The 26,188-nt window shown below is 46.6% G+C and overlaps 10 protein-coding genes across 10 annotated transcripts; 6 read left to right on the top strand and 4 right to left on the bottom strand.

The window, feature by feature from the left end:
* Positions 1–4,669: 4,669 nt before the first annotated feature.
* Positions 4,670–6,017, top strand: N7519_006032 (kinase domain-containing protein; the record flags this gene model as incomplete). Its single annotated transcript, XM_057292808.1, has 2 exons — positions 4,670–5,161; positions 5,217–6,017. The coding sequence occupies 2 exons, from the start codon at positions 4,670–4,672 to the stop codon at positions 6,015–6,017; spliced, it is 1,293 nt and encodes a 430-aa protein (XP_057147619.1).
* A 613-nt stretch (positions 6,018–6,630) lies between these two features.
* N7519_006031 (uncharacterized protein) lies at positions 6,631–7,664 on the bottom strand (the record flags this gene model as incomplete). The annotated part of the gene is made up of 4 exons (XM_057292807.1): positions 6,631–6,910; positions 6,959–7,081; positions 7,125–7,150; positions 7,245–7,664. The coding sequence occupies 4 exons, from the start codon at positions 7,662–7,664 to the stop codon at positions 6,631–6,633; spliced, it is 849 nt and encodes a 282-aa protein (XP_057147618.1).
* A 671-nt stretch (positions 7,665–8,335) lies between these two features.
* On the top strand, positions 8,336–10,215 carry N7519_006030 (uncharacterized protein; the record flags this gene model as incomplete). The annotated part of the gene is made up of 2 exons (XM_057292806.1): positions 8,336–8,832; positions 8,883–10,215. The coding sequence occupies 2 exons, from the start codon at positions 8,336–8,338 to the stop codon at positions 10,213–10,215; spliced, it is 1,830 nt and encodes a 609-aa protein (XP_057147617.1).
* A 203-nt stretch (positions 10,216–10,418) lies between these two features.
* N7519_006029 (uncharacterized protein) lies at positions 10,419–11,165 on the bottom strand (the record flags this gene model as incomplete). The annotated part of the gene is made up of 1 exon (XM_057292805.1): positions 10,419–11,165. One exon carries the CDS (start codon positions 11,163–11,165, stop codon positions 10,419–10,421), a length of 747 nt encoding a protein of 248 aa, XP_057147616.1.
* Positions 11,166–11,783: 618 nt separating this feature from the next.
* Positions 11,784–12,801, top strand: N7519_006028 (uncharacterized protein; the record flags this gene model as incomplete). The annotated part of the gene is made up of 4 exons (XM_057292804.1): positions 11,784–12,087; positions 12,145–12,237; positions 12,298–12,364; positions 12,471–12,801. The coding sequence occupies 4 exons, from the start codon at positions 11,784–11,786 to the stop codon at positions 12,799–12,801; spliced, it is 795 nt and encodes a 264-aa protein (XP_057147615.1).
* Positions 12,802–13,703: 902 nt separating this feature from the next.
* On the top strand, positions 13,704–13,995 carry N7519_006027 (uncharacterized protein; the record flags this gene model as incomplete). The annotated part of the gene is made up of 2 exons (XM_057292803.1): positions 13,704–13,785; positions 13,847–13,995. The coding sequence occupies 2 exons, from the start codon at positions 13,704–13,706 to the stop codon at positions 13,993–13,995; spliced, it is 231 nt and encodes a 76-aa protein (XP_057147614.1).
* Positions 13,996–15,056: 1,061 nt separating this feature from the next.
* Positions 15,057–19,962, top strand: N7519_006026 (ABC transporter integral membrane type 1; the record flags this gene model as incomplete). The annotated part of the gene is made up of 12 exons (XM_057292802.1): positions 15,057–15,278; positions 15,343–16,008; positions 16,035–16,148; positions 16,212–16,356; positions 16,429–16,563; positions 16,621–16,854; positions 16,903–17,609; positions 17,666–17,828; positions 17,891–19,232; positions 19,303–19,493; positions 19,552–19,781; positions 19,846–19,962. The coding sequence occupies 12 exons, from the start codon at positions 15,057–15,059 to the stop codon at positions 19,960–19,962; spliced, it is 4,266 nt and encodes a 1,421-aa protein (XP_057147613.1).
* An 80-nt stretch (positions 19,963–20,042) lies between these two features.
* N7519_006025 (glutathione-independent formaldehyde dehydrogenase) lies at positions 20,043–21,720 on the bottom strand (the record flags this gene model as incomplete). Its single annotated transcript, XM_057292801.1, has 7 exons — positions 20,043–20,273; positions 20,321–20,393; positions 20,446–20,824; positions 20,886–21,050; positions 21,107–21,136; positions 21,186–21,480; positions 21,604–21,720. The coding sequence occupies 7 exons, from the start codon at positions 21,718–21,720 to the stop codon at positions 20,043–20,045; spliced, it is 1,290 nt and encodes a 429-aa protein (XP_057147612.1).
* Positions 21,721–22,649: 929 nt separating this feature from the next.
* N7519_006024 (sugar phosphate isomerase/epimerase family protein) lies at positions 22,650–23,878 on the top strand (the record flags this gene model as incomplete). The annotated part of the gene is made up of 7 exons (XM_057292800.1): positions 22,650–22,749; positions 22,820–22,916; positions 22,968–23,105; positions 23,163–23,321; positions 23,382–23,484; positions 23,537–23,709; positions 23,761–23,878. 7 exons carry the CDS (start codon positions 22,650–22,652, stop codon positions 23,876–23,878), a joined length of 888 nt encoding a protein of 295 aa, XP_057147611.1.
* Positions 23,879–24,411: 533 nt separating this feature from the next.
* N7519_006023 (uncharacterized protein) lies at positions 24,412–26,136 on the bottom strand (the record flags this gene model as incomplete). The annotated part of the gene is made up of 1 exon (XM_057292799.1): positions 24,412–26,136. The coding sequence occupies one exon, from the start codon at positions 26,134–26,136 to the stop codon at positions 24,412–24,414; it is 1,725 nt and encodes a 574-aa protein (XP_057147610.1).
* Between the last annotated feature and the right edge of the window lie 52 nt (positions 26,137–26,188).

The following is a 26,188-nucleotide window of genomic DNA, read 5'->3' as shown; positions in this document are numbered from 1 at the left end:
GACACGAAGACGATAGTGGAAGGAATCGGAACTATCTTAATCTATGGTATTAGCCCTAGGAACGAAATACCGCTACGAATGGATTTATTTAATATTAAATACTCGCTAGGTTTCTATACGAATATTATCGCCTATAGTTAGATATTTAAGATAATAGGAGCGTTTTTAAACTTTAAAAAGAACTGGATCGAATAAGACGAAATCCCACTATATACTATATACCGGGATTAAAAGCTTCCCTAGTTAGTATAGCCGAACTAGCCGTTAGTGAATGTAGCTATAAAGAAGTTAGCTAGAGAACCTGTATCTAAAGCCTCTATTGAAACCTAGTATCGTTGCCTAGGCTATGTTAGTAAAGAGAGGATTGAAAAACTCACTAAGATAACGGAAGGTATAAAGATAACTAGTTGTAACCCTAAGAAGTAAGAGGCTTCGGAGAAATAGGTATACGAAGCTTACTAGTTAGTAAATGCACCTAGGCAGATCTCACGGAGGAAGATAGGCTAAGCCTATAGGGTACTCGGTAGAGTGCACTTTAACCTCGTATAAAATCAGCCTATATATAATAGATATGTCTAGTTAACGTATTTCTATCTTAATAGGATTAGATGCCACTTTGTATTTACTTACGTGAAGAAGAAGGACTGCTAATAGGCTATTAGGAAGTTTATCGCTTTAATCCGAAACTGGCTAAATGTTAGAATTAAGGTCTTCTACTATGATAATAAGCGTAGTGCTAGTAATAAGGTTGAAAATATGATTAAAGCCGAAGGCTGTGTTATAGAGCACTTACCTCTTAAGACACTAGAGATAAACGGACTAGTAGAGAGATCCGGAGGTATAATTATCTAAATAGTAAGGGTATTGATTAATGAAAACCCGGATCTGCCGAAGACGCTCTAGCCGGAAGTAGTATATATATTAGTATATATACTAAACCGTATACTAATAAAGCTAGTAGATAGAAGATAGATTATACCTTAGATGGAATTGATGAAACTGGCTGTATTAGATAGGATAAAGGACTAGCGAATTAACCTTTTAAACCTTAGGGTGTATAGCTGCTTAGCGTATTCGAGAATCCTAGATTTAAAGCGTATATAGTTAGATAAGATGTCACCGAGAGTAGAGATCGGATTCCTAGTAGGGTATGTCTCTAAAAACCTATATAGGATCTGGTTTCCGTATAAAGGGGGATAGTATAGAAGGGTAGATATTGTTAGAGATGCTGTTTTCGATAAGATACGGCGGTATACGACGGCGAAGAAGCTGGAATTAGAAGATATAGTTAGTACGCTAATAAATGCGCTAGAAGAGAGAGAGAACTGGCCTACGCTCCTAATATAGGATAAAGCTTAGTCTAAACTAAGTACCTAGATATAGATGCTGTTATCTATAGCCCGTATCGCCCTACATAATGACGTTTAGCATATACAGTAAGGGTAGGATCCGTATATAGATATAGATTTGTAAGATGTAGAGATATAAGATGCAGAGATATAAGATATAGAGATATAAGATGTAGAGATGTAAGATGTAGAGATGTAGGATGTAGATCTGATAGATAGAGAGATGTAGGATAGAGAGATGTAAAGTGAGAGAATTGGAAGATAGTAGACCCCAATTGCTATATAAAAACCATCTAATAATATGCCAATTACCCCGGCGTCGATCAGACTAACATAGCAAATAGTAAACAGAGGCTATATACCTGGGTCCTTCCTAGTAAATCTCTCCTTACCTCCGTCACCTACTTTGCTAGCATCCTATATTATATAAAATCAGCCTTTTTTATTAGAACGGACCCCGTTTTTATTATCTTCCGCACTAGATACCCTAGAATTAGCCTTATAAACCCCGAGATCTCTATATACGGACGCTATAGATATAGATCCTAAGTATACCGGTGATAATAAAGTGAGAGATACCGGAACATATAGTGAGAGTAAAGTGAGAGATGTTGGAACGTATAGTGAGCCTAAAGTGAGAGATAATATACTACTAGAGCCAGTCCTAACCTCCACTATATAGACAACTATACTATCTATTAAGACTAGGGGGGTGGAATACGAAGATAAGATCTTAGAGAGCGAGATGTAGCTATAGTAAGAGCTGTTATAAACCCCGGTTTTATATATAGGAAGAGATAGATTAGATGGTATTAACACTATAAATATCATCTTAGGATCTAGATCTCGGAAACCTAGGTAGGACCCCGACTATATAGTATATCTCGCTATAGAAGAAGACGAACTACTAGCGCTAGTTTATATATTTGGAGCCTATATAAACCAGAGATTCGAAATAGATCAAAAGCCTAGGAAGCCTTATAGAGATTAGCTTCTCCCGGAGCTATAGAACTAGAATGAAGTCAAATCCTATCTTTACGCTAAAGACTTTATGGTAGTAGCGGAATTCGAGATCGATACGCTATATAGAAAGGAGACCTTCTCCTAGGTTCCGATCCCGAACACACGAACTATATAAATCCTACTATTAAAATAGGTGTTTATATACAAATTTAATACCGATAGTATACTTAATAAGTTTAAAGCTAGAATCTATGTGCGGGGAGATCTTTAGTGGATGATACCGGAAGAAAAGAGAGCTACTACACTCGCGGTGAAGATAGCGAGAGCGGTTTTTATATTAGTTACTATATTTAATCTAGATATGAAGTAGCGAGATATTATAAATGTATTTCTAAACTCTATCTTATAAGATAAGATTTATACTCGCTATCCCCCAGTTTTAAAGTATTAGGCCGATGCTAGATGCTACACCGTACGCTATACGGACTATAGATATCTCTACGTTTATAGTAGTAAAAAGCTACTAGGGTGCTAGTGAAACTAGGCCTTACCCCTATACCGGAGGATCTATACATTTTTGTTATAAACGGGATTATCGTTTTCTTCTATATTAATGATATTATCATTATGAACTACCTAGATTATATAAAATAGGCTACTGATCTAGATGATTAGATGAAAAAGTACTAGGAGCTTTATAAATTTGACGCTAGTTGGTTTCTAAATATATGTATTATGAGAGATCGGACTAAAAAGAAGCTCTAGCTATACTAAAACAGCTATATTGAGAGTATAGCGGCGAGATATAGTCTGATCACTAACCGGAGGGTTAATACGCCCCTAAGTATAGAGCTATTACTCCCCTTTGATAGCGTTGCGATAGCGAGCTAGATCTATGGTTTTTAGGCTAAAGTTAGATCAGCTTAGTACGCTACCACGATCTCTAGACTAGACGCTGTAAAAGCAACTAGCAAACTGGCTGAATTCCTTCTAAACCCTAGACCGAAGTATCTAGATACTATTGATAGAGTCATCCAATATCTCTACTAAACCCGCTACTATGCAATTGAGTACGGAGTTTAGATAAAAGATAAGAATTCTAGCCTATAGCTTATAGCAAAATCTGTTGAATTTGTAAGCGATATATCTTTTAGAGATAATAGAGATCGGAAGAGCTTAGAGGGCTATATATATAAGCTCTATAGTGGTCCTATAGACTGGAAGGCTTTAAAATAGAAGACTGTCACTACGTCTACTACCGAAGTAGAGCTTTTAGCTCTATCCGAAGTAGGCAAAACTGTCTAATAGTAGCGCCGAGTCCTCGAGTCCCTAGGGTTTAAACCCTCTTATAAGCTATCAATTGTATACGACAATCAGTAGACTGTTGATCTGCTAATAAAGGAAGGCGCCACTATGCATACAAAGCTTCGACATGTTGACATTAATAGGCTTTAGATGAAATAGGAAGTGAATGCTAGCCGCACTAACGTGTATTGGATTCCTATAGCAGAGATGCCGGCAGATAGCCTTATAAAGATACTGCCGAGGTAGAAGTAGCAGGCTTTTAGACATCTGCTTGGGATAAGAGAAATCAGATATCTGATTATACCCTAGGAAGGTGGAATTAACAGCTCTTGAAGCATTTGTGAATAGCTTCAAAAGCTGGGGGGTGTGTCAGAATACAGACCGAGTACATGGATTACCGAGTCCAATACCATGGAATCATGTGATTTTAGACTATGCAAATTGCTTACTAATTGTGTCCGACCAGACTGTCAAAAACGGACTATTGTTGTTTTTAGTTAGTTAGAGAACTTTACCATCGTGAATTTACCAATACGTTCGCCATACACCTGATTTCCGTCACCTACAATTAGCAGCCATCACTCGCTGAAAGTGCTAGCTACAGACAGATAATGTAGCGTTGGCGACAAGGAAGCCCACTCAGAGAACAAGGCGAAGTTGTGAGACTGGGATATGGCCCGTATAATTCCCCACTAAAACAAGTACCTAGGTACCTCAGATACAGGTACCTACCTAGGTAGGTAGGTACCTTAAAGCTTTGGCCACCTTGTATTTTGGCAGCAACATGACCACGGCCCCACCGCCTTTCAGTAATAGCTCCCGAGGTCGTCAGTCGATGACCTCTGCAAAGACATAAACATGAACATGAACTCTAGCTGGAGACTTCCTCGCTCACTTTCCCAACCCGCGGTACTTCGCCCAAGAAATCAAGATATCTTGCCGTGCCGCTTTCTTTTCACACCAAAGACCACCCGCCACCGCAGAGTCTCTCCGTCACCACGCCCACTTCGATCCCTAAGGTTCATGCCATGGCTGACTCATAATATTCACCAATGGAAGAGATATACCACCCTGAGCCAGATGTTGAATATCTTGAGGACTATGTGCCCGGCGGATACCACCCAACTCTCATCGGAGACACCTTTTGCAGTGGTCGCTACACCGTCGTTCACAAGCTTGGGTTTGGTGGATATTCAACAATTTGGCTCGCCCGGGATCAACAACACCAGCGCTACGTATCGCTAAAGATATTGACTGCGAGAGAATCGCCAGTCAGCCATGAGGTGAAAATCCTTCAATACCTGATGAAGAGCGGCCTTACCCATGCTGGGAAGCGATTCATTCCGCCGCTGCTGGATCATTTCTCGTTTGATGGTCCAAACGGACATCATCAGTGCTTGGTCGGAGCACCTGCTGCCGTTAGCATCGCTAAGTCCAAGGAGGACAGCGGAAACTTTATGTTCCCAGCGGACGCCTTTAGATCTACTGCCGCCCAGCTGCAGTTAGGGTTGTCCTATTGCATGCGAACGGCATATGCCATGGAGGTGAGGACATTTAGGCTGTTCATCTCTGTTTACTGACCCTGAATACTAACTGGAGGCAGATCTCCATTTGCACAACTTTCTCTTACGTATACCAGATTTCGATGGCCTAAGCACAGATGAGCTATACAAGCGCTTCGGCAAACCATGCGAGGTTCCTATCCCGCGAGTTGATGGAAAGACTGGTGAACCTTACGCACCGCCGCATGCCATCTTTCCCCTGACCTTGAGCATGCCCGCCAACAAGTTGGATAATCCCGAAATCATAATATCGGACTACGGGACGTACTTTATTGTGTCACAGGTGCCTTCACCGACTCTCCACACCCCATCCCTCTATGCTCCACCAGAAGACTTTTTCGATGAACCCATCACTCAACCCACTGCAGCTGATATATGGACCCTAGGTGTCAACTTGTATGAGGTCTTGGGCGAGCGTCCACTATTCGAAACATTCGCCTGGGACCGAGATGACATTGTCGGCGGGATGATCAATACGCTGGGCAAACCGCTCGTGAGATGGTGGAACTCTTGGACTAACCGCTCCGAATTCTTCGAGGAGGATGGGTCATGGGTCGCTGACTTCAGCCGCATCAACACTCCCGTCTTCCGGCGTCTGCATCAGCGCCTCTGGGACATGGGCCGCGGCGAGACGGAGAAGACGTGCGAATGGGACGTTGCAGGTGGTGAACTACATGCGTTGGAGGACTTCCTCAGAGCCATGATGACGTTTGAACCTGCAGAACGACCCACAGCGGACCAACTCCTAGGGTCTGAGTATATGGCGAAGTGGGCGTTGCCCGCGTGGGAGAGGCAGAAAATGCGGGAAAGCGCCCACCCTACTAATGGGGGGCGTTAGGCTGTCTGCGTCCAGGTAGACCGGAAGAAGGGCTGTCCGTTATGCATTATCCTAAGGTTCCAGCAGCCAAGGCAATCTGGATATCTTCGTAGCCTGACATCGAAAAGCGCCTGTCAATGGAAGCGATTCGCTAATACTAAAGTCCAAAGATCGAGTGATGTCAGAAATGTTTTGAGGTCGTCCTACAGTATCTGAATTCGGTACAGCGGAGAGAAAACGATATTCAATGAACGAGGATACTAAGACCAGGGGCCTTCATATCTCGAGATCCGACTAAAAACGCTCTCACCCGTAGGCCATCTAGTTTGTTGCTGCCAAGGCTCCCACCTTTTTGCCCTGTGGCAGCGCTTACTCGGCCCGATAAATACATGGATACTGTCTCTCATTAGGGAATTAAAATTGTTGACCCATCTTCCTCTATGTATGTGTAAAATCTCCCATATCCATGTTTAGATGGGTGTAGCATGCAGAGCTGCATTGCCCGGATAATTGGTGAGGACTTGGAATTCAATAGGAACTCCAACCAACTACACGCCAACCGCGTTGCACACATAGATAATCGTGCTGTATGGAGTATCGCACCGGGATTCCTCTATTTTTTTCTTTCCCCGTACTAGCTTTTTATTTGAAGGAACCGCTTGATATTTTCGAGCCCCTGGAGGTCTCCCTCGACTGAGTTAGACTTCTCCTTCTCAACCCAACCCTGAGTATAACCGCCCCCAAAATCAATTAGGTATGCATCGTTGTTGACGTCAACAAGAACATTGGCTGCCTTCGCATCTCCCCAAATAATGTTATGTGAATGAAACTGTTTGAGTGTGTGCGAAACCTGATCGACCCATTTATGTCGGAGCCCGGAATATTTGGGATCACGTCCATCAATACAGTTGAGTCTAGCCCCGCCACAATCGATGTATGATAGAAGCAATCCTATGACATACCCATCATCATCCTGGACCAGCCCTTCCAGTTGTGATGTGAGAATCGGGGAATCGAATTTAGCCATGCGAATTTTTGAATAAGTGAGAATCTCCCTGGCGGTAATACGCGCGTCACCCCGTAGACTATCTTGAAGAAGCTAGGCTGTGGTTCCCCATGAAGAAATACCTTGCGAGGTACTCCTGGCAGTGCAGCTGAATCCGCACTTATTGGAACATGAACTTCCCTAGGATGGTAGACAGGAAACATTGAGTAGTCGACAGAAGATGGTAAACGGGCCCCGATTACATGATGTTTCATGTTCTTGGTGTTGCTGAGATAAACGGGAACCACCTTGTTTTCCACCACCTGTACAGTGTAGTGCAATTCTTCTGCAAACAGACAATCCTCGAGAGTGTACTTCCGGCTCGGGTCTAGGGAACCAAGTTCCCGGAAGATTGGCAGAAATGGTTGTAAGATCCAATCATGCATTTCTTCAAGGGGGTCTTCAAACTCCCAAGTCTCGGACCCATCAAGGATCCATTCTGGCTCTTGGCGTCGAACATGGCAAAGATATTCGGCCAGGAGGAGAGGCGAGTTTTCGAAGCTTGAAGTAAACAGATCGATTTTAAAGAGTTTGTCGCAGGCATGAACATTCAACTGCGTGTCCGTGTTGTCGGCACTTGATATAAATGGACCTATTTCATAGATTGGTTGCTTTCGTGACATTATTGGCCGGAGGAGTTGCGGAAAATAGAAAGGAGACAGGGGAAGAAACTTGCAGTTCTGGGGAGAGTGCGAGGTGTTGTTGCTCTAGCATATCAACCGCCGCAGGGTCAATCGAATTCCGATCTTTTTGGCCTAGCGGTTATTTGTTCTTATGTAAGCACTTAAGTGCGCGAGAATTACGGGAGAGATCAGTATATGACCTTCCGAGTCCTCATTTCTGACGAGTATCATCGTGATACTTCATCCTCAATGCATGAAGACCAAAATGGTGGAGATAAGAATAGAGCCAACAATAAAGTTAAGGCCCGACTAGCGTCCCAAGGTCTCTCCAGGGCCGTGACACCTGCCAAACGCTGATTTTGTGTCTCGTTGGTGGCTGAGGCTGAGCAACTTAGTCTCCTGCACTTCGTAAAAGTGGATCAACGGGAGATGAAAGCGTTAATATGTTCAGCCGTTCAGCCCAAAGTCATCACTCATAGGTGGATTCGACTTTGCGAAGATGCACCTAAGAACGACCACGCTTTAGCCTGGAACAGAAGTGGATAAGCCCGGGTCCCAGAAGAGTAATGAGATGCCATTTTCCAGCCTTGTGTTCAGCATGGACAATAATAAGTACTGGCAGAAGGTTCCCAGCAGCCGGAATCGCTCACGCCAGTTAATACTCTATCACTATGCCTACATCAAATGGTGATAAAGTCGAATATGGCGCTGGCCTTCTTCAGAGTCCCGACCATCATACTCCCGAGCAGAAAGCACCCAACGAAACAACGTACGCCTCTCCTCAAAGACATGGGAATAGTCCGGCCGCCTGGGGGTTCGGATGGCAGTGCCCCACCCTGATGGTTGTGTCTGTTGTTTGTGGTGCGATGATCTCGGTGGGCCATCACTTCTACTACAGCAGCCTCGACAACACCCTCGTCAACTCGGTCGACCAGCAAACGTGGGCAATTCGAATTGGAACTGGCTTTGCCTTTCTAAACAAGACCTTTCTGACATCCGCTGTTGGAATCGCAGCGTCGCAACAGATATGGGCCACTCTCCGCCGGAAGTTTGTGAAGCTGAGCGCGATTGATGGCATGTTTGACATCCTTACCAACCCAAATTCTTTTCTCATTCCCGACCTCTGGATGTACGCGAAAACCCTCACACTACTCGCAATTATCTCTTGGTGCGTATAGAGTCATCTTCTGGGTGGACGATTATTCACTGTCAAACCAGGCTTATCCCATTAGCGGCTGTTGTTACGCCTTCTACCTTATCCATCCGTCTCCTGACAACCACCAATGTCACCCAGATGCATGTTCCGACTGTTAACTTCACTGAATCCTTCTGGCGTCCTTGGGTAACATGGGGAGGCGCTGGGTTTATTGCATCACCCTCGCCCGACATCACCCGCCTGTTTACAGCTACTTCTTCATCTGCCGAAGTGCTCTCAGTTCCTGCACCTTTCCCTAACTCATCCTACACTCTGGAGTTTTGGGGCCCTTCATACAAGTGCCAGAAATTGAGTGAAGCTGTCGTGCAGATGCAAGGCATGAATTTTAGTGATGGCGTGGGTCTGGCTCAGTACAGTTCGTTGCAGAAACTATGGGAACAGGAAATTGGAAACCCAACCAATCTCACTCGAGTGGTGTACTCAGGGACTGCTCCTAGTGCCCTTAACAATACCCTTTTCGTGTACGCCGCCGGTGGGAACCCCCTGTGGAACGGCAACGCCACACAACCGACCGAGCTTGTCTGTCAGCTCTGGAATACCTCCTACGTGGTAGGCCAGAACTTTACCAACGGTATCCGGACCCTGATACCTGTATCAACGGAGCTCGTGGCTCCTGCCAATTGGAGCTCAGATGCTGGCTCTAAGGTTGTATTTCAACGCCAAGAGCCAACAGTTAATGGAGGCTACTATGTGATGCACATGCTATTCTCTGGACTGATACAGCGTAAGCTCGTTATCAGCGCTTCCTTAGAACTGAGCAGCTTCTTGCCCCCCGGCCTGCCATTCACAACGATGTCGATAATGCAAACCGGCCTTTTCTCATGCCCAGAGCTGTGGAATAGTACCGATTACCAAACTCTGCGAATTGCAAGTGAAACTGCTCTTTGTCGGAATAAAACATTGGCCCAAGCAATAGAGGACCTCTCGCACAACTTCACCTATAGCCTTCTCAGTCTCAATGCCGCGAACACCAGTGCACCCGTGACGAGCTCCTCACCTAAGAACTTCTACACCTACGACAGTCGAAACTTGCTGGCGGTTTATATGACTGCGCTGGGTGTTACCGCTGCATGTGTTGTCGTCGGGTTCTTTGCCTTACACGAGAATGGCGTTTCCCAGAGCGTCTCCTTTTCCAACATGCTGCTGACGACAAGAAATCCCGAGTTGGACAATTTGGCCAACGGACACTGTTTGGGGTCCTTCGGGCTGGAGAAGGAGGTTGGTGAGACCAAGTTACGATTCGGGGAGATTGAGGGCTCTGAGCAGTATAAGCGTGCGGCTTTTGGAACCAAAGACTCGGTGACTGCTCTATCCAAAGGAAAAGACTATTATTAGACAGGGACATCTCTCCATAATCAATAGCAACAGCATCATGTCTGCCCACGTTGGGTTGTCTCAATTGACCAATATAAGAGACCCGGTGGAAAGGCTTGATGACTACATCACAAATATATCCATTGGAACCTTCCAAGGTTGAAACGTTCAAGTGTTTCTAGCTGTGTAGTAGTCTGTATAAATGGATCCTCTCACCCCCGCTTCTACTCAATCCCACAATCTGGGAACTTCACCCGGATGCGCGTGTTGATATCGCTCAATGCATAGCCATCTCCCCTAGTCAGCAGCATTTTCCCACAGTGCTCTGTGTGGCTGTATGGACTGATATAAGTGTCGATAGCTTCCTTTCCCTGTCCCAACAAAGCCCGGTGCATCTTCTGCCACATATACACACAGTGCTGTACATGGTACTCCCAGCTTACATACAGTCCATCCAGTTCCCCCTGAAGAGCTTCTGTCTTGGGGACAGGCTGTGTCTTGTTCCGATCGAGATACCACTTCCAGTCAACGAGTTGCTCAAAGGAATTCGATAACTCTTCATCATAGCAGCGATGCGGTAGCCAGCAAAATGTGATGATGTCAAAGTGACAGCCTCGTGTCTTGGCTTCCGCCGAGGTATTGCCACATGGAGACTTCATTATCCCAGTCATGGCGTGAGCCGACGGGTCGTAAACATGTGGTGATGAGCCATGCGCGGATGGGGACGATGGCGATGTTGGCAATAACGATGCAGATGGCTTCCAATGAAACACGTTCGACCCTGAACGTGAGGTTGAGGTGATGTTTACTGTTGTTATCACGAGACCACCAAGGGTGAACAGAAAGCAAAGTACTGCAACAGCATACTGGCGGAAAAAGGAGCGGCGTCTTTCAATATAGAATGAGTGTTCATCATCGCCGTCATTTGTAGTGATACTGCTTGGACCTCGCTCGTTTGTTCTGAAGGCCATCTCAACACCCGGCAGCAAAGTTGAAGGGATAGGAGGTTTGTATGGCAATAAAAGGGAGCGTAGAGTAGAGATTTTTTAGTAAAATGGGAGAGGAATTTCCTTCTTCCCAGAGAAGAGAATCCGTGGGTAAGGCCGGGTCTCAGTAAAATGATACTCGTATGTTAGTTTCATATTTTTCATATCAGCAAATTTGAGAAATGGCGCAATGCGTCATGTAGCCTAGCTAGGCAAACACATGGACGCTCGCTTATATCTGCTCTGTGATTTAATTCGACAAATATAAGCCAAGAAACAGAGATAACGGGGTTGATGCATGCGTTGTGGTCGCGAGGTTGAACTCACATCGAGACCGACATGATGCAGCATTAGGGCCGCAACATGTATGTAACCCCATATCGCCCTAGGCATGGCAAATTCGCTCCACAGTCGGGCTCAGGACATCCGTCCTGACCATTGGATTTGGATTAATTGTTTTTATTTAGTCTAGAAGTGAATTTGGTGGTCCCACTATGTAGATTGGACCGGCTTCCTTCAACTAAACGTGAGTCTAAGAAGTAGTACAACCACTTGCCCTCCACAGCCATTCATACCTTCAAGACCAATACATACTCAACAGTAATGGCTGGCTATTACAAGATGTTCAGATGGGTTCTACCTTCCTATAGCCGACACGACCAGTACGCAGCAGTCCACTCGGGAAATGAGGAGGAAAAAGCGGATGAGATAGGGCTTTTGTCCAAAAAGGCGATCTCAGGCCCTCGCTCAGCCTCTCGCCGACACATTTCGGTTTTGAACAGCATCTTGTTTCTTTCCTTCTTGCTCGCCGTGACTTCCCTTCTAGTGGCATTTACGACTCACTACACTATTGTGCGACGAAGCCTTATCAGTATCAACTTGCCGTACGGGAACCCCATTCCGCCAGGTATGGCGCTCTGCCATAGTTTTCCTTCTCCAACGCTTCCATGCTAATTACTTCAAGTTCCCTTGGAAATGAGAAAGTTCGGACCAGCTGAAATATTCACTGAACGTTCAAATCCCAGAAGCGATGCTGCATGGGAGGCTTTAGCCGGCCGTAAGATGATCTGTTTCTGCTATACTACGAGATTAGTTCGCATCTAATAAAGGAGTACAGCAACCCTTAATGACCAAGGCTTCATTTACGTTCCCAACTGGGAGGATTTAAAGCTACCCCTGGAGGCGTGGTCCACGGAGAGATGATGTACGGCATTAGCATGTTTCATCAGCTTCATTGCTTGGTGAGTGGTGCCTGTGGCCATTACATTTACTACCTCTATCAAGTAGCAGTACGCTGACTAGTCCGTCCAAGGGTGCCATTCGCCATACGTTCTGGCAGTTGATGGAGGGTAAGCTCGACCCGGTGGCCTTCGAAGCACTTGACGGAGATACTACCGATCCGAACTTTATACCCCGTGGCCATGGATTGTGGCACAGTGAACATTGCTTCAATTATGTCCGGCATGCGTTGCAATGCTATGGAGACACAACTATGGAAGTTCCAACCGACTTCAATGGCCAGTTGATCTTCATTGGATGGAATACGACGCACCAATGTCGCAGTTTCGACGCCATTTGGGACTACACAGTCAACCATTCCACATTAGATAGCTTGAAATGAGGCATAACCTTATTGGTCAGATTTGGGACCCGCGCGGATGATCTGCAGGACGATAGCATAATAAATGTTAGATCTTCGAATACAAATAAGGCTCGGGGGAGACTCCGTGCTGCCTGTCCAGGTGTACGTAAGAGCCGTCCAATTGAATTGTTGATCCAAGGTTGTTGATTTCTTATCACACTCCTCTAACCCTGGCACCGGCTGTCTTAGCGTATTGTGACATATCAACCTTGTTCTAGCATACTAGAGAACGCTCGGCCTGTGCTGTAGCGCAGCCTCATGCAATGGAAATGTAACATCGCTTGTGTCATAGAATGCGAGAATGATGGAACCCCTCAAACTAACTGAATGTGATCATTTGGACAGTGGAATTTGAGTTCTGGGCCGTGCCGTCCCATGTTCGCAGCCTCGTTAATGCAACTCAGATCTACGTGGCAACTTGAATTCGCACAAGGACAGAATTACAATGCGTCATGCAATCCATATCATATAGCATCATGCGTGTGGAAGCGCTTTGGTCTTGATTAGGTTCCTAAAATACGCTGTTAAAAAGAGTAGGTTTATTTGCGTTATGAGCGGGCTAGTGAATGCAATTGAGCTATTTATGTCACATGCTGGACGAAGGAAAGCACAACCCCGCTGGGTCAATCATCTAGGCCCGGTGTTTGACGCATGGTAATGGTTTGGTGGACGTGGTGCGTGATGGGATAGACCTAAGTGAATAGTAAATCGGTAGTGGACAACGCACCCCCCCTCCAGATAGCAAGTCAATATGCATCTTTGGTAAGTGTCCGCGACATTTCGCTAACCATAAAAGCAAGTCATTGCGTACTGCCAGTCGCCCTGATTTTCCAAGATCGAACTGAACCTCACGCATACTGTACGAATCGACCGCCGCAACTATGAAGTCTATCAACGGTCTCTACATGCTTGGTCTCCTTGCAAGCCTGTCTATTGCAGCTCCAGCTGCCTCTACCAACTCGAGTATATTGGACCTAATATACTACTTTATAGTTATAGTACGTGCCAGCTAATATCTATCCAGTTGCCCGAAGTAAGCAATCGAGCGACGACTATTCCAGCGCCCCAGAGCCTCTTCAGTGGATAAAGCGCGATGAGGACCAGAAGGCCGAGCCTCTACAGTGGATCAAGCGTGATGAGGACCAGAAGGCTGAGCCTCTCCAGTGGATTTGAAGCTATGTAAGACTTACTCGGTCAATGGCTATGGGAATCAAGATGTGCTAATACCTCAAAGTTAATTGAGAGGAATCCCAGAGCTGCCTACGAGACACAAGCTAGGAACAGATACCGAGCCTGGAATTACTTCGGATGAATAATCTATGCATGCATCCATGGATCTGTCCCAGTGGATGAACCTCGCGTGATATAACCGCAACCATAGCTGCTACAAATTCACCACTTTCATGGAAAGCAGACTCATTTAGAAAAGTAGGTTAGTAGGTTATATTGCCTGGTTAATAAATTGTTTCTGCGCAGATCATTGCGCGTATCTTCTACTTGTAGCAGGCAATTTCACCATGTGGCATTGCTTTTGTAACTCCCAGTACATTACCTTCTGCAAAAATATCTTGAGTGTCGTAGCATTATATGTGCAATAGAACACGCGAAGATGTTCTGTTCAACAGACGGAATCAAATGTAACGCGCTCCAGTGATAATACCTATAAATTTTCCTGAATGAAGAATACTGGAATTCCTATCAGCCGCAGTTAATCGGGGATGCAGATAGGGAAGCGAAAGGAGAAGCGGTGTATTCTACGTACGGGGAGGAAAGGGGGCGAGGCGGGGTACTTCAAGACGAAGACGAGGTGCCCGACGGTCTCCGGGGGTAATCCATGAAATGAGCGAGGTGGGATTGGACATGGATGAGAGTAAAGTACGTCTGGTAACCGAGAGAACATCACCTGACGTACAGGTACCTGCTCACCTGGCAAGGTTCACGGGTGCACGGGTGCACCTGCAGGGCTCCTGCAGTCCACGGCCCGGGGCCGGGGGTAACCGTTGATCACTAAGCAAAACAGGGGGAGCTGGATGATGGCGCTATCTATCGCCATTCCTTTGTCTACGTAGGTACCTAGGTACCTACCTAGGTAGATAGGCAACTTCGCATTCGTCATCCTTCAAATGTTTGCCTCTACATATTTTATGCCCGAATATCCCGGAGAAGGCCTTTGTCCCTATGTTACATGTCTCTCTATCGCACCGCTCTCGGCTCTCATCTGAGGCCCAACAGCAATGGCCTCTAGTTCAGCTACCCCTTGGGCAGGAGACACCTCCGAGAATGAGTTCGGGCCCGTTAGCCACCTGAGGCCATTTGACTTTACTATCACCTTCGAGCAGGCTATACTGTCGATCATTCCTTCTGCGATCCTACTATTGGCTGGACCACCCCGCCTACTGCATCTGTCTCGCTGTCAACGAAAGACGCGATCCGAACACGATTATTTTTTGAAGTTGGTCAGATACATTTCTCTTCATCTGATACTTTTCGTAACTTGGGCTGCCGCTGATCAGCTTACAGGTCGCTGCTTCAATAAATTTCGCCCTTCAGCTGTCTCTCCTTGTGCTATGGAGCGTATCAGTTGCTTCGCGGACGTCGACTAGCATCCCCTCTGCTGCTCTGGGCCTCGCCAATTCTACCATTATTATTGGGCTGTCCTATGTCGAAGATATAAAATCGACAAGTCCCTCTTCTCTGTTGACTGTTTATCTGCTTCTCTCGATTCTGTTTGACGCGACACAGATTCGGACACTATGGCTTACCCATCGAGTCGCCATTGCAGCTATACAAAGTGCAATTCTTGGGACGAAACTGGCTATGTTTATATTGGAGACCCGAGAGAAAACATCTTATCTGAAGTCCCCATATAAAGAGTATCCGCCCGAGGCAACATGTGGCATTGTTAATCTGAGCTTCGTTTGGTGGCTGAACCGGCTCTTTTTGACTGGGTGTCGGAAGATCATTGGGAGTCGGGACCTTTTTGCTCTTGAGCCTGGCCTTACCTCTGGTAATGCAGGCGAAAAGCTGAAAAGAGCGTGGGAGAAACATGGTTTGATATCTTCTCCGGAGCTGGGTGTATCATACGCTGACACGCCCCAGGTAAAGCAGGGAACAATCTTCCCTTGCCGTGGGCCTTTGTCTGCTGTTTCTGGTGGGAATTCCTCACCGTTGCCTTTCCTAGAGTGTGTATGATTGGGTTCAATTTTGCCCAGCCATTCATGATCACGGCAGTTTTGGTTTATATAGAGGACCCGATCACAACAGAGAGCTGGAATCGTGGATATGGTCTCATTGGAGCCACATTCTTGATTTACCTTGGGTTAGCGGTATGACCTGTGCCTTCGGACTTTTGCCTTTTGTATTTCTTTCGCTGCTAATCAAAATCCTAGTTGTCTAATGTTCACTACAGACATCGTTTCTCCAGAGTCAGCACATTGTTCCGTGGAACAATGATCTCATTGATCCACGACAGGACCTTGACGCTTCAGGACGACCTCTTTGCAGAAAGTGCAGCTCTAACTTTGATGAGTACAGGTAAGTGAGAGGTGCGCTTTCGCCTGTCCGAGAATGTGAAAGGAAAATCTAGTGCTAATTTGCCCCAAAAAGACATTGACGGCGTCATCGAGCATCTGGAGAATTTCAATGACGTCTGGGCACGCACGATTGAAGTGGCAATTGGCACATGGCTACTTGAAAGACAAGTGGGTGCAACTTGCGTGGTTCCATTGATTCTGACTCTAGGTAAGAAGAAAGCCTTGCATCAAAAAGTGTGTCGCTTGCGAACTTATCTTTTGCCAGCATGCCTGGGTGGTCAAAAGCTGGTGGCGAAGACAATTGGAAACAACCAGCAAAATTGGAACCTTGAAATTCAGAAGAGGATTCAGAACACATCATCTGTCCTGGGTTCTATCAAAGCTGCTAAGATTTCAGGACTCTCTAGCAAACTATTCGAAGCCCTCCAGGGGCATCGCGAACGAGAACTTTTTGTATCTCGCGCTTTCTTCAAGGGTATCATGTGGTTAAATGGCCTAGGTTAGTCAATTCGTCTCTTTATGTTGTCGCTCTGCTGATCTCAACCAGCAAGTCTGCCTCGGATATGGTCGCCCGTCATTACCTTCGTTGTGTACGCTGTACAAGCACAAATTAGGGCGGACGACTCCCTTACTACTGTTAAAGCCTTCACTGCTCTTAGTATTATTACACTCGTCACTACGCCCGCAGAAAGACTTCTCGCTGTCTTACCACAGCTAGCGGCTGCCATGGGATGCTTCCAGCGGATTCACGAATACATAGTCTCTGAGCCGATGAAAGATAGCCGAGTGCGCAAGAATGGAGTTTCGTCTTTTACTTCAGACAAGAACGAGCCTGAAGTCGCCATCGCCTTAGATAGCGTTACTGTCTTACCGTCGCAAAAGGCTACAAGTACCGCCCTCAATGACGTGTCCTTCAAAGTCACTAGTGGCAGTCTGGTCATTGTTATTGGCCCTGTCGGCTCGGGTAAAACTACGTTGCTAAAGACCATCCTAGGTGAGCTTGGTTGTCTATCGGGTGCCGTGTATATCAAATCGAGCAGAGTATCCTATTGCAGCCAGAATCCATGGCTGCTCAATACAACAATCAAGAAAAGCATAACCGGTATCTCGGACCATGAGGTCGATGAGAAATGGTACAAAACTGTCACCTATTCATGCTGCTTGGATGAGGACATTCGTCGTTGGCCCGACGGTGACCAAAGTGAGATTGGAAGTAAGGGTCTTGCCCTTTCCGGAGGTCAAAAACAGCGAGTGGTATGCAACAATATTAGGATGTGTATCGCCTGACAAACGCTAACACCTCTTTGGAGGCACTGGCTCGTTCGGTGTACAGCCGCCACGATATAGCGTTGCTCGACGATGTCATGAGTGCGTTAGATGCGCACACGCAAGAAATGATCATTCAACGACTTCTCTCTCGTGATGGGATATTTCGTCAGCAGGGCACAACTGTGGTTTTGACCACTCACAATTGTATGCTGCCCTGTCGACTTTTGTGACTAGCGCGTGCTGACTCGTGATGTTCTCCATCATAGCTCGACTCCTTGGAATCGCAGATAGTGTGGTCTCGCTCACCTCGGATGGTCGAGTTGACCTTCAAACAACAGGCAGTGAGGCTGTTCTCAATACAAATTTCTGGCAGGCTAGACAATATTCAGATGCGCAAATCCAGGACGACCTCAATGACAAACCCAATGACCATTCAACCACCATGGTTTCGGACTCCGACCCTATCGGTGAGATCGAAAATATGGATCGAACTCGGCAAATTGGAGATCTATCAGTATATTATTACTACGCGCGAACAGTGGGTTCAGTTCTTTGCGTCGTGTTCCTTGTTGGACATGTTCTCTTGGCATTTGCCGAGAGCTTTCCACAAGTGTGGTTGAGCAGATGGACCACGGCAGGAGGCGGACAGCTTCCTCTCTATTTATCTGTCTACGTGGTCTTCACACTGGCAGCATCCCTCCTTACCATTTGGTGCATATGGGTCGTATTCCTTGAACTGATGCCGAAATCGGCTATTCGATTGCACTGGCTGCTTTTGGATACGACTATACGGGCACCATTGTCCTTCTTCGCCGCCACTGATAATGGTGTGACTTTGAATCGGTTTAGTCAAGATATGACCCTGGTGGATTTGGCTCTTCCTATTGCGTTGATGTCTTCCGCTGAGTCCTTTTTTGGGTGCATTGCTACCATCGGCCTGATCGCCATGGGGTCCCCTTTTATGGCAACAACAATACCGGTCACACTGATCGTACTCTATTTCTTGCAAAAAGTTTATCTCAAGACAAGTCGCCAACTACGATACCTTGATCTGGAATCTAGAAGCCCGTTGTACTCTCACTTTGCCGAGGTCCTCGAAGGTCTGCCGACAATCCGGGCATTTGGCTGGCAAGATGCCTCGTCAGAGATTCTAACTCGGCACCTTGATGAGTCTCAGAAGCCGTACTACATGTTACTATGCGCACAGAGGTGGCTGAATCTGGTCTTGGACATTGTGGTGATGGCATTGGCAACCGTTGTGGTAACACTAGCCGTCATGCTGCGTAGCAACACGGACTCGAGCCTCCTCGGCGTCGCGCTGAACAATATTCTTGGATTCAACCAATTGTTGTCATACTTCATCACATCATGGACTACTCTCGAGACCTCCCTTGGAGCGATAGCCCGTGTCAAATCATTTGTTGAGACGACACCATCTGAAAACAGACCGGGCACAGCCGCAGAACTGCCTACATCGTGGCCTGATAAGGGGGATATTAACATACAGGACCTTTCTCTCCGTTATCCCGACGGAACTCTGGCTCTGGATAACATCTCTATGCACATATGTCCGGGCGAAAAGATCGGTATCTGCGGCCGCACTGGCAGGTACGTTGTTTCTCAGCTTCTGACTTCCCTTTATTTAACCAGGCTGCTGACAGACCGTCCCGTGTTTCAGTGGGAAAAGCTCCCTCACGCTAGCCATGCTGCGCCTTGTAGACTTCTCGCATGGCAATATCACAATTGATCAGACTGACATTTCCAAGATCGTCCCCGCATCAATCCAAGAGAGGTTGATAGCCGTGCCGCAGGATTCGTTCACGCTTTTAGGAACTATCCGCTATAATGCAGACATCATGGGGCTCGCCAGTGACAGCGAGATTATATCTGTGCTGAAGCAGATTGGCATTTGGGCAGCGATTGAAAGTCGCGGGGGGGCTGGACGCACTGCTTGAGGACCATCCACTATCGCAAGGAGAGCAGCAACTCTTCTGTCTGGCGAGGGCCATTATTAAAAGACAAACCAGTAATACTGGGTGTCAGGTGCTAATTCTGGATGAAGCCACGAGCAGTCTTGATGCCCAAACAGACCGGCAAGTGCAGAAAGTCATGAGAGATGCTTTCCATGACTGTACTGTTTTCAGCGTCGCGCATAGAGTATGTTCCCAGTTCCGTCTGTCTAAGAGCGAGCTAACCGTTTGGCAGCTTGACACAATCATAGATTTTGATCGAATTGCAGTATTGGATGCTGGATGTCTCAGTTGAGTTTGATACTCCACGAAATCTTCTTCCTAGAGAAGGTTTATTGAAGCAGATGTACTCTGGCACGGATAAATAGGAATCTTAGTGTCATTGGTCGATAATTTCGCGTGTTCTAGTTATTTGTGAATATGCAAGCGCCCCTTTCAAAGTGATCTACTACTTCCAGACTTCCAGGTAGTTTATCAAAACCCACCATTTGGATGAATGATCACTTTTGTGTACCCATCCTCCCTTTTTGTCGAATTTCTCATAAGCAGTCTCAGCATCTGCGAGAGCAATCTCATGCGAAATTACAAAGCTGGGCTTTGCTTTGCCGGCAATAATCATGTCTCGAAGGTATCGGTTATAGGCCTTGACATTGCACTGTCCAGTACCAAGGGAAAGACCCTACAAAGGTTAGCTCTAGTAAAACAGTAGAGAGGACATTTCGATACCTTTTCAAACAACTTTCCAAAGCTCAGACTGATCATTCCATTCGCAGTGGCAGCGTCAGCTGCACCAGGGTCACTATCGAATCGTTAGGTAAGTTGTCGAGAATAGAAGATCTTTCTTCACAAACCTAGGAACGTATAATCCAGGAATTCCCATCCCACCACAAGCCCGAGTCACCCGAATCATGTTCTCAAGAACGATATTCGCCTTTTCCGCAGAACCATTGGAGTCAACAGCCTGATATCCAACGGCATCTACCGAGCGATCAACCATATCCCCGTTGTGACTGATTATCTGATCGACGGCGTCTCCCTTGGTGAAGTCTATGGGAATAGCGCCGATGTTCTTAGCGGCTTCCAGACGCTCGGGAACGCGATCAACAACGTAAATGTTAGACGCTCCTCGTAGAGCAGCGGAGTATGCGGCCATCAGTCCGACAGGACCAGCGCCGAATACTGCAATACTTTCGCCTGCTTGGAATCCGGAAATTTCCACACCGTGCCAGCCTATAGATATTGTCAGAATCGGGATACGGTTCGCTCTTCGGGGTAATAGGGTTGATAGTACCGGTTGGGAAGATATCTAACAAGTCTGCATTAGTACGAGGGATCGTGAAGAGACGAGCATCAAACTCACCGGCTAGAAGAACGAAGTCTGCTTCATGTTCCTTACCAGGGGGCAACTTAAGAGCGTTGAAGTCGGCATATGGGACGCGAATGTACTGTGCCTGGCCTGTATTAAGTGTTAGAGGTCTTGTATCGACAATGAACCTTTATTGGAAACCTTACCTCCGCGGTAGGGACCCATTGCGACGTATCCTAGGAATTGTGAGCCCAAAATAATTGGAACTGATTCCTTAGCTCTTACCGTAGGCACCACCAGCAAAGCCAGGATTGACACCGGTGCAGAATGCAGTTCTCCCTTCCTCACAGTTGCGACACCGACCATCCGCGACGTTGAAGGGCATGACGACACGATCTCCTTTTTTCAGCAAGGTAACTCCCTCACCCAATTCTTCCACGATTCCCATGTTCTCGTGACCTGTGCCTGGGTTAGCGCTTTTGACAGTTTTGGGGTCTTCCAGTCGAGAAGCAGTACCAAACGTAATCCCGGGCTCAGCGGCTGTTCTCCCTTTCGTACATACTGCATCCCAGTCAGTCTCCTAGAAGGAAGCGCGGGCATTTTTGAGGAAATCTTACTGCAAGTCCGAACCGCAAATGGCAGCCTTGATACCCAATCAGTTTGATTTTCATTATCAAGTTAACAGAGTCTTCACATCACTCACCGTAGTCACCTTTACAATAATGTCATCAGGATGCTCCATCTTCGGCTTCTCGACATCTTCAACCCGAACCTGGTAAGGCCCGAGATAGTTCAGCGCTTTCATAGTTGTCGTTGCCATTGTGATTCTGATTTTGCGGAAGTGGTTGAATTGCGAGGAGTCGATGGGGGGCACTCTGCGGGGTATTGCAGTATTTGTAGGAAATTGGTAGCTCACGGTTCGGCCAATGCATATGAAATAATTTAACGTGGAGCTCTACTCATGCTTTCACCATAAACAGTGATATGAGGGGGAGCTACCTTGATCCCCGCACTGAGTTGACACGGGGAATGCTGCCCTTTCTGGAGTCGCCCACCTTGCTATAAGCAGGTCTATGGGGTCGGAATTCAATGCTGTGGGAGAATTGGCTGGTACTAACAATCGATCGGAATTTGTATCGCGATCAGCGTCGTGGATGTGTGGGCCAAAAATTCCTTTCTGGAAGAAGTCATATCACAAGGAGAAAAAAGTAACCTCAGGGATAACATTTTGCTCAGAAAGGACTGTGTCTTGCAGTTACCATCGTGTTGGTGTACTCGATCACCAAGGAATCTCTCTTTCTTATATCATAGTCCAAGACATGCGCGTAGTACACGGTGATACTCTCAAAACGAAACCCCACCACGCCATGATCTTTTATTTCGATCTAGCGTTGATCAAATTAAGATCAACACAATGAGTACAATCCCCCGCATTATGTGACATCACCCTACCGAGGGAGGGAATCTCGTTCTTAAAATGGCATTTTTCCCCGCAGAGGCACCAATTTGGGCCAATCAGGCCTTGGCAGTGGGGACACTCTAACAGAAGGAACCAATAACAGCGCTGGTCCAAATGCCCCACCTTGGAACTATGACGGGGAACCTCACCTATTAGGTGTAGTGGGAACTTTCAATGAGGGGAAATATACATTGAGCTTGCATGAGAACATAAATGAATTGGTTTCTCCAGTTCAATTGAATGCAATTGAAACTTCTCCAATACACCCAATTCGCGATCTACTCTACACTATGAAAATCGACCGTTTTCGATCTGTCTGGGGAATTGCCCCTGGTCCGAACATGGACCATTGGGCCCAATGGTTTCCAGAACTAAAAGCTCAAGGTTACAGTATGTGCACAGTTCCCCCACGTTTAAATACATATTTGGGATGTGTTGGACTAATGTTACTTCTTGGTAGGTGGTGTCGAAGTGGACATTCATCCGCTTGAGCCAAGTAGAGACTTTCCCCGTCTCAGGGAGCTATGCAACCAGACTGGCTTAGAGATTGGGTTAATGTCGGTGATAAATGGCAAAGGAAAAGAGTAACCTGCTGATTTGACTCAAAGGATACATTCGTCTTGGTTCATGTATGTCGGGCCTCGCCCGGCTGGCACCAAAGCAGACCACCACTTGCAAAATTATCGACGCCTGCTCGAATCGGTTCAGCAATTGAGGCCATCGACTATAAACTTCCAATCAGGCGAGTAAGTGACAACTGTATGGCCTGATGGCTGAGTATTCTATCTGACACTTAGTTAAAGAGACCTTTGGGACGTCGAGGAGTCAATTAAATTCTATAAAGGGACTCTCCAGATTGACAGCGAGCTTGGAATATCTGGCCGTGTCTACCACGAGACGCACAGAAACCGATCGCTCTTCACGCCGTATGCCACACGGCGCATTTTGGAGGCTGTCCCCGAGTATGAAAGCCTTACCCTACATCATTCGGACGACCGGACAAAGTGCTGACATTACCCTAGACTTCGGATTACGGCCGATTTCTCCCACTGGATGGTTGGATGTGAAAGAGTGCTGGACGTCAGCGAAGGTGATAAAATCATGATGGACGCAATTATACCACATGTAAGGAACACACACCCCAGTTTCAGGTTATATGATTCTAATACTGGGCTAGGTTTACCATATCCACGCAAGAATCGGAACGACACAAGCTTCACAATGCCCCGAACCTACAAACCCCGTCTTCAAAGAAGAGAAAGAGTGTTTCGAGAGGATTTGGAAAAGTGTTATCCGTTCGCGGGCCAAGGATGGAGCAACCACAAGAATTGTTTTCGTGCCAGAATATGGGTTGGTCCTCTCAATTTCCCCTTCTATGGGCTCAGTTCTAACTTCTCCTAGACCATTCCCTTACCACCCAATCGGAAGTGCCAAAACCCATAGTCAGGTTGCGGATGAAGAGGGCCAACGGCTACAGGTTCTTTTCAATGACTTTGCTGCGACCTTGGAGGATGCTTGATTAGACTCTGTCATAATGTGGATGAAAATTTTAGACAAAGAACCAATTTGATACAACTTGTGATTTCTTTACAATAGGAAATGTTATTTTCTATCTCTTTCCAGATAGCTACAAATGGACCTAACTTGACAATGTCGACTTTCCATTAGGCCAAGGCCAAATTATCACAACTACCAATCCCCGTCTCTCCATGCAACCAGGAATCTTAGAGAAATTCTCCTGCCTACTCATAGCAGAGCACAGGCTCTTCGTCATCCAGGATCGTTAGAAGGCTCCACGGAAAGCAAGGACACTGGAATAGCAGTTGTATCATCAGACATATTCAGCAAGAAATAAACCCTTCATCCTGCGAGTTCTCTCTAACATAGAAGCTGGAAGAGATGTCGCCAGAATCCAATCCCACCATCATCCACTGTCCATAGAAGATAAAGCCCGTAGTAGTCTTGTTCGTCATATTCTTGGAGGTAAAGCCCATTTCATGGTCCGAAGATGACGAAGTAGGAATGTAAAGCATCTAACCTGAGAGCCATTATCTACCCTCTCTGTGTAATGGCAACCCCGACCCGAAAATGCTTCAAAAACCTCCCCCAAACGACTCTTTCCTCGACCTCCCCAACAGCAATAGGCCACAGAACCCTCGCAGCACCATCCTCAAAACCAATCGGACACCCTTCCACAGTCCGGCACTCCGGTGCAGCACTCATATACCCCGGATCAACAGAATTCATAGCGACACGCCGTCCCTTCCACGCAGCTTGTGCTTCTGTCTCTGTTATCATGTTGATCCCTGCTTTGGACATATTCGTGTGTACGTGGTGTCCGGCTTTGCTCCGTGATTGCGGTGTATCTTCCAGTATTCCTTCGCGGGATGAGACGTTTATTATGTATCCTGCTGGTGTGGATGGTGAGGAGGAGGAGGAGCGTGGAGAGCCCATAACTGGGAGGAGTTCACGGCAGAGGATTAGTGGCACGAAGGCGTTGACGGAGTGGGCGCTTATTAGATCTGAGTAAGGGATTTCGTGGAGGGATTGGACCCAGGATGATTTTGAGGGCTCTTCATCTCCATTGTCGGTTGGCGTTCGGAGGCCTTTTGTAGCTATTTGGTTTGTAGATTGGGTATTGCTTGCATCTTCAATTTCAAGTTGGGTTTCGTCCGTAATGCGTGGGATCCAGGTTGCTTGCTGTCCTCCTCTTACACGGGGTGTGTATCTGTCTTTCTCGGATTCTGCGAGTAGAGACATGGCCTGTGGATGGTCTTTTAGATAGTCCTCTCTGAGAATGGCTTTTATTTCTCCTTTGATTGGATCCGTGAGGGTTTGCGCGGCGTTGTTGATAAGTATATCCAGGGATCGTGGTGTATCAGATGGAGTCTCGCCATCCCAAGCACATAGTAATTGCTTGACAATATGTACCAGCCTGAAAGCATCATTTGCTGTTCTGAAGTCTGCGCCAACTACTTTCAGTCGTTCCTCCCATTGAGCGAAGTCCGGTTCGGTGGAATATCGAACTGCGGCATCGGCTGGATACCGTGAGGATACGATGACTTTGGCTCCACAACGGAGGAGTCTCAACGCAGTGGAGTAACCCAGGTTTATTCTCCCCCCAGTGACGAGTGCAATTTTACCAGTGAGGTTTAGATTTTCTGGTAGGGAGAGGTTCGAGCAGCCGATATTAAACATGCCGCATTGGCGACATAGTGCCGGGTATAGTTCGTGGGAATCATTGGGCGAGAAGCGGTACCGACAGATGTAGCATCTCTTCTTCACGTCTGAGGGTCTTGGTGTGTCGTCTCTCCGAAATTGTTCGTGTTGTTTGTATCGAGTGTTGTCGTCCATGGAGAGTTGACCCCGCAAGACTAGAATAGCCTCAGATAAAGGGTCTGTTGGAGGAACCACTTTGTGCTTTTGAAGATAGTCCAGCACTTTGAGGGTCGTTTCCAACTCGTGTGATGTAGGGACATGCATACTATCCATGGACGTATGTTCCTCAGATTTGGTCATCGCTTCCAATTGGCCTAGGTAGGCCTTGATGCCTTTGACAATGCTGTTGCACCTAGTCGACCGCAATGCTTTCGACACTTCGCTGTTTGGGTGGAGATGCCAGGCTATTTTATCAAATATATCGTCTGTAACAGAAGATAGTTGGATTGCTAGATTGCTAGGCACTTTTCTCTCCCTGCAGGCTTGTTGGTCTTGTCGCAGGCGCTGTGCAATTGTCTCTGCGTCTGGCAGGGGCAATCCTGGGGACTCTTCCTTCATCTTGTTGCCTGAATTTTTTGAGGATAAAATACCGAATAGAATAGAAGGACAT

This window comes from Penicillium mononematosum (genome assembly GCF_028829835.1).
Source record: "Penicillium mononematosum strain IBT 11891 chromosome Unknown utg000003l:1.0-8172316.0:1.0-8177699.0, whole genome shotgun sequence".
NCBI lineage: Eukaryota > Fungi > Ascomycota > Eurotiomycetes > Eurotiales > Aspergillaceae > Penicillium > Penicillium mononematosum.
This window is presented reverse-complemented; position numbering and strand designations above follow the sequence as displayed.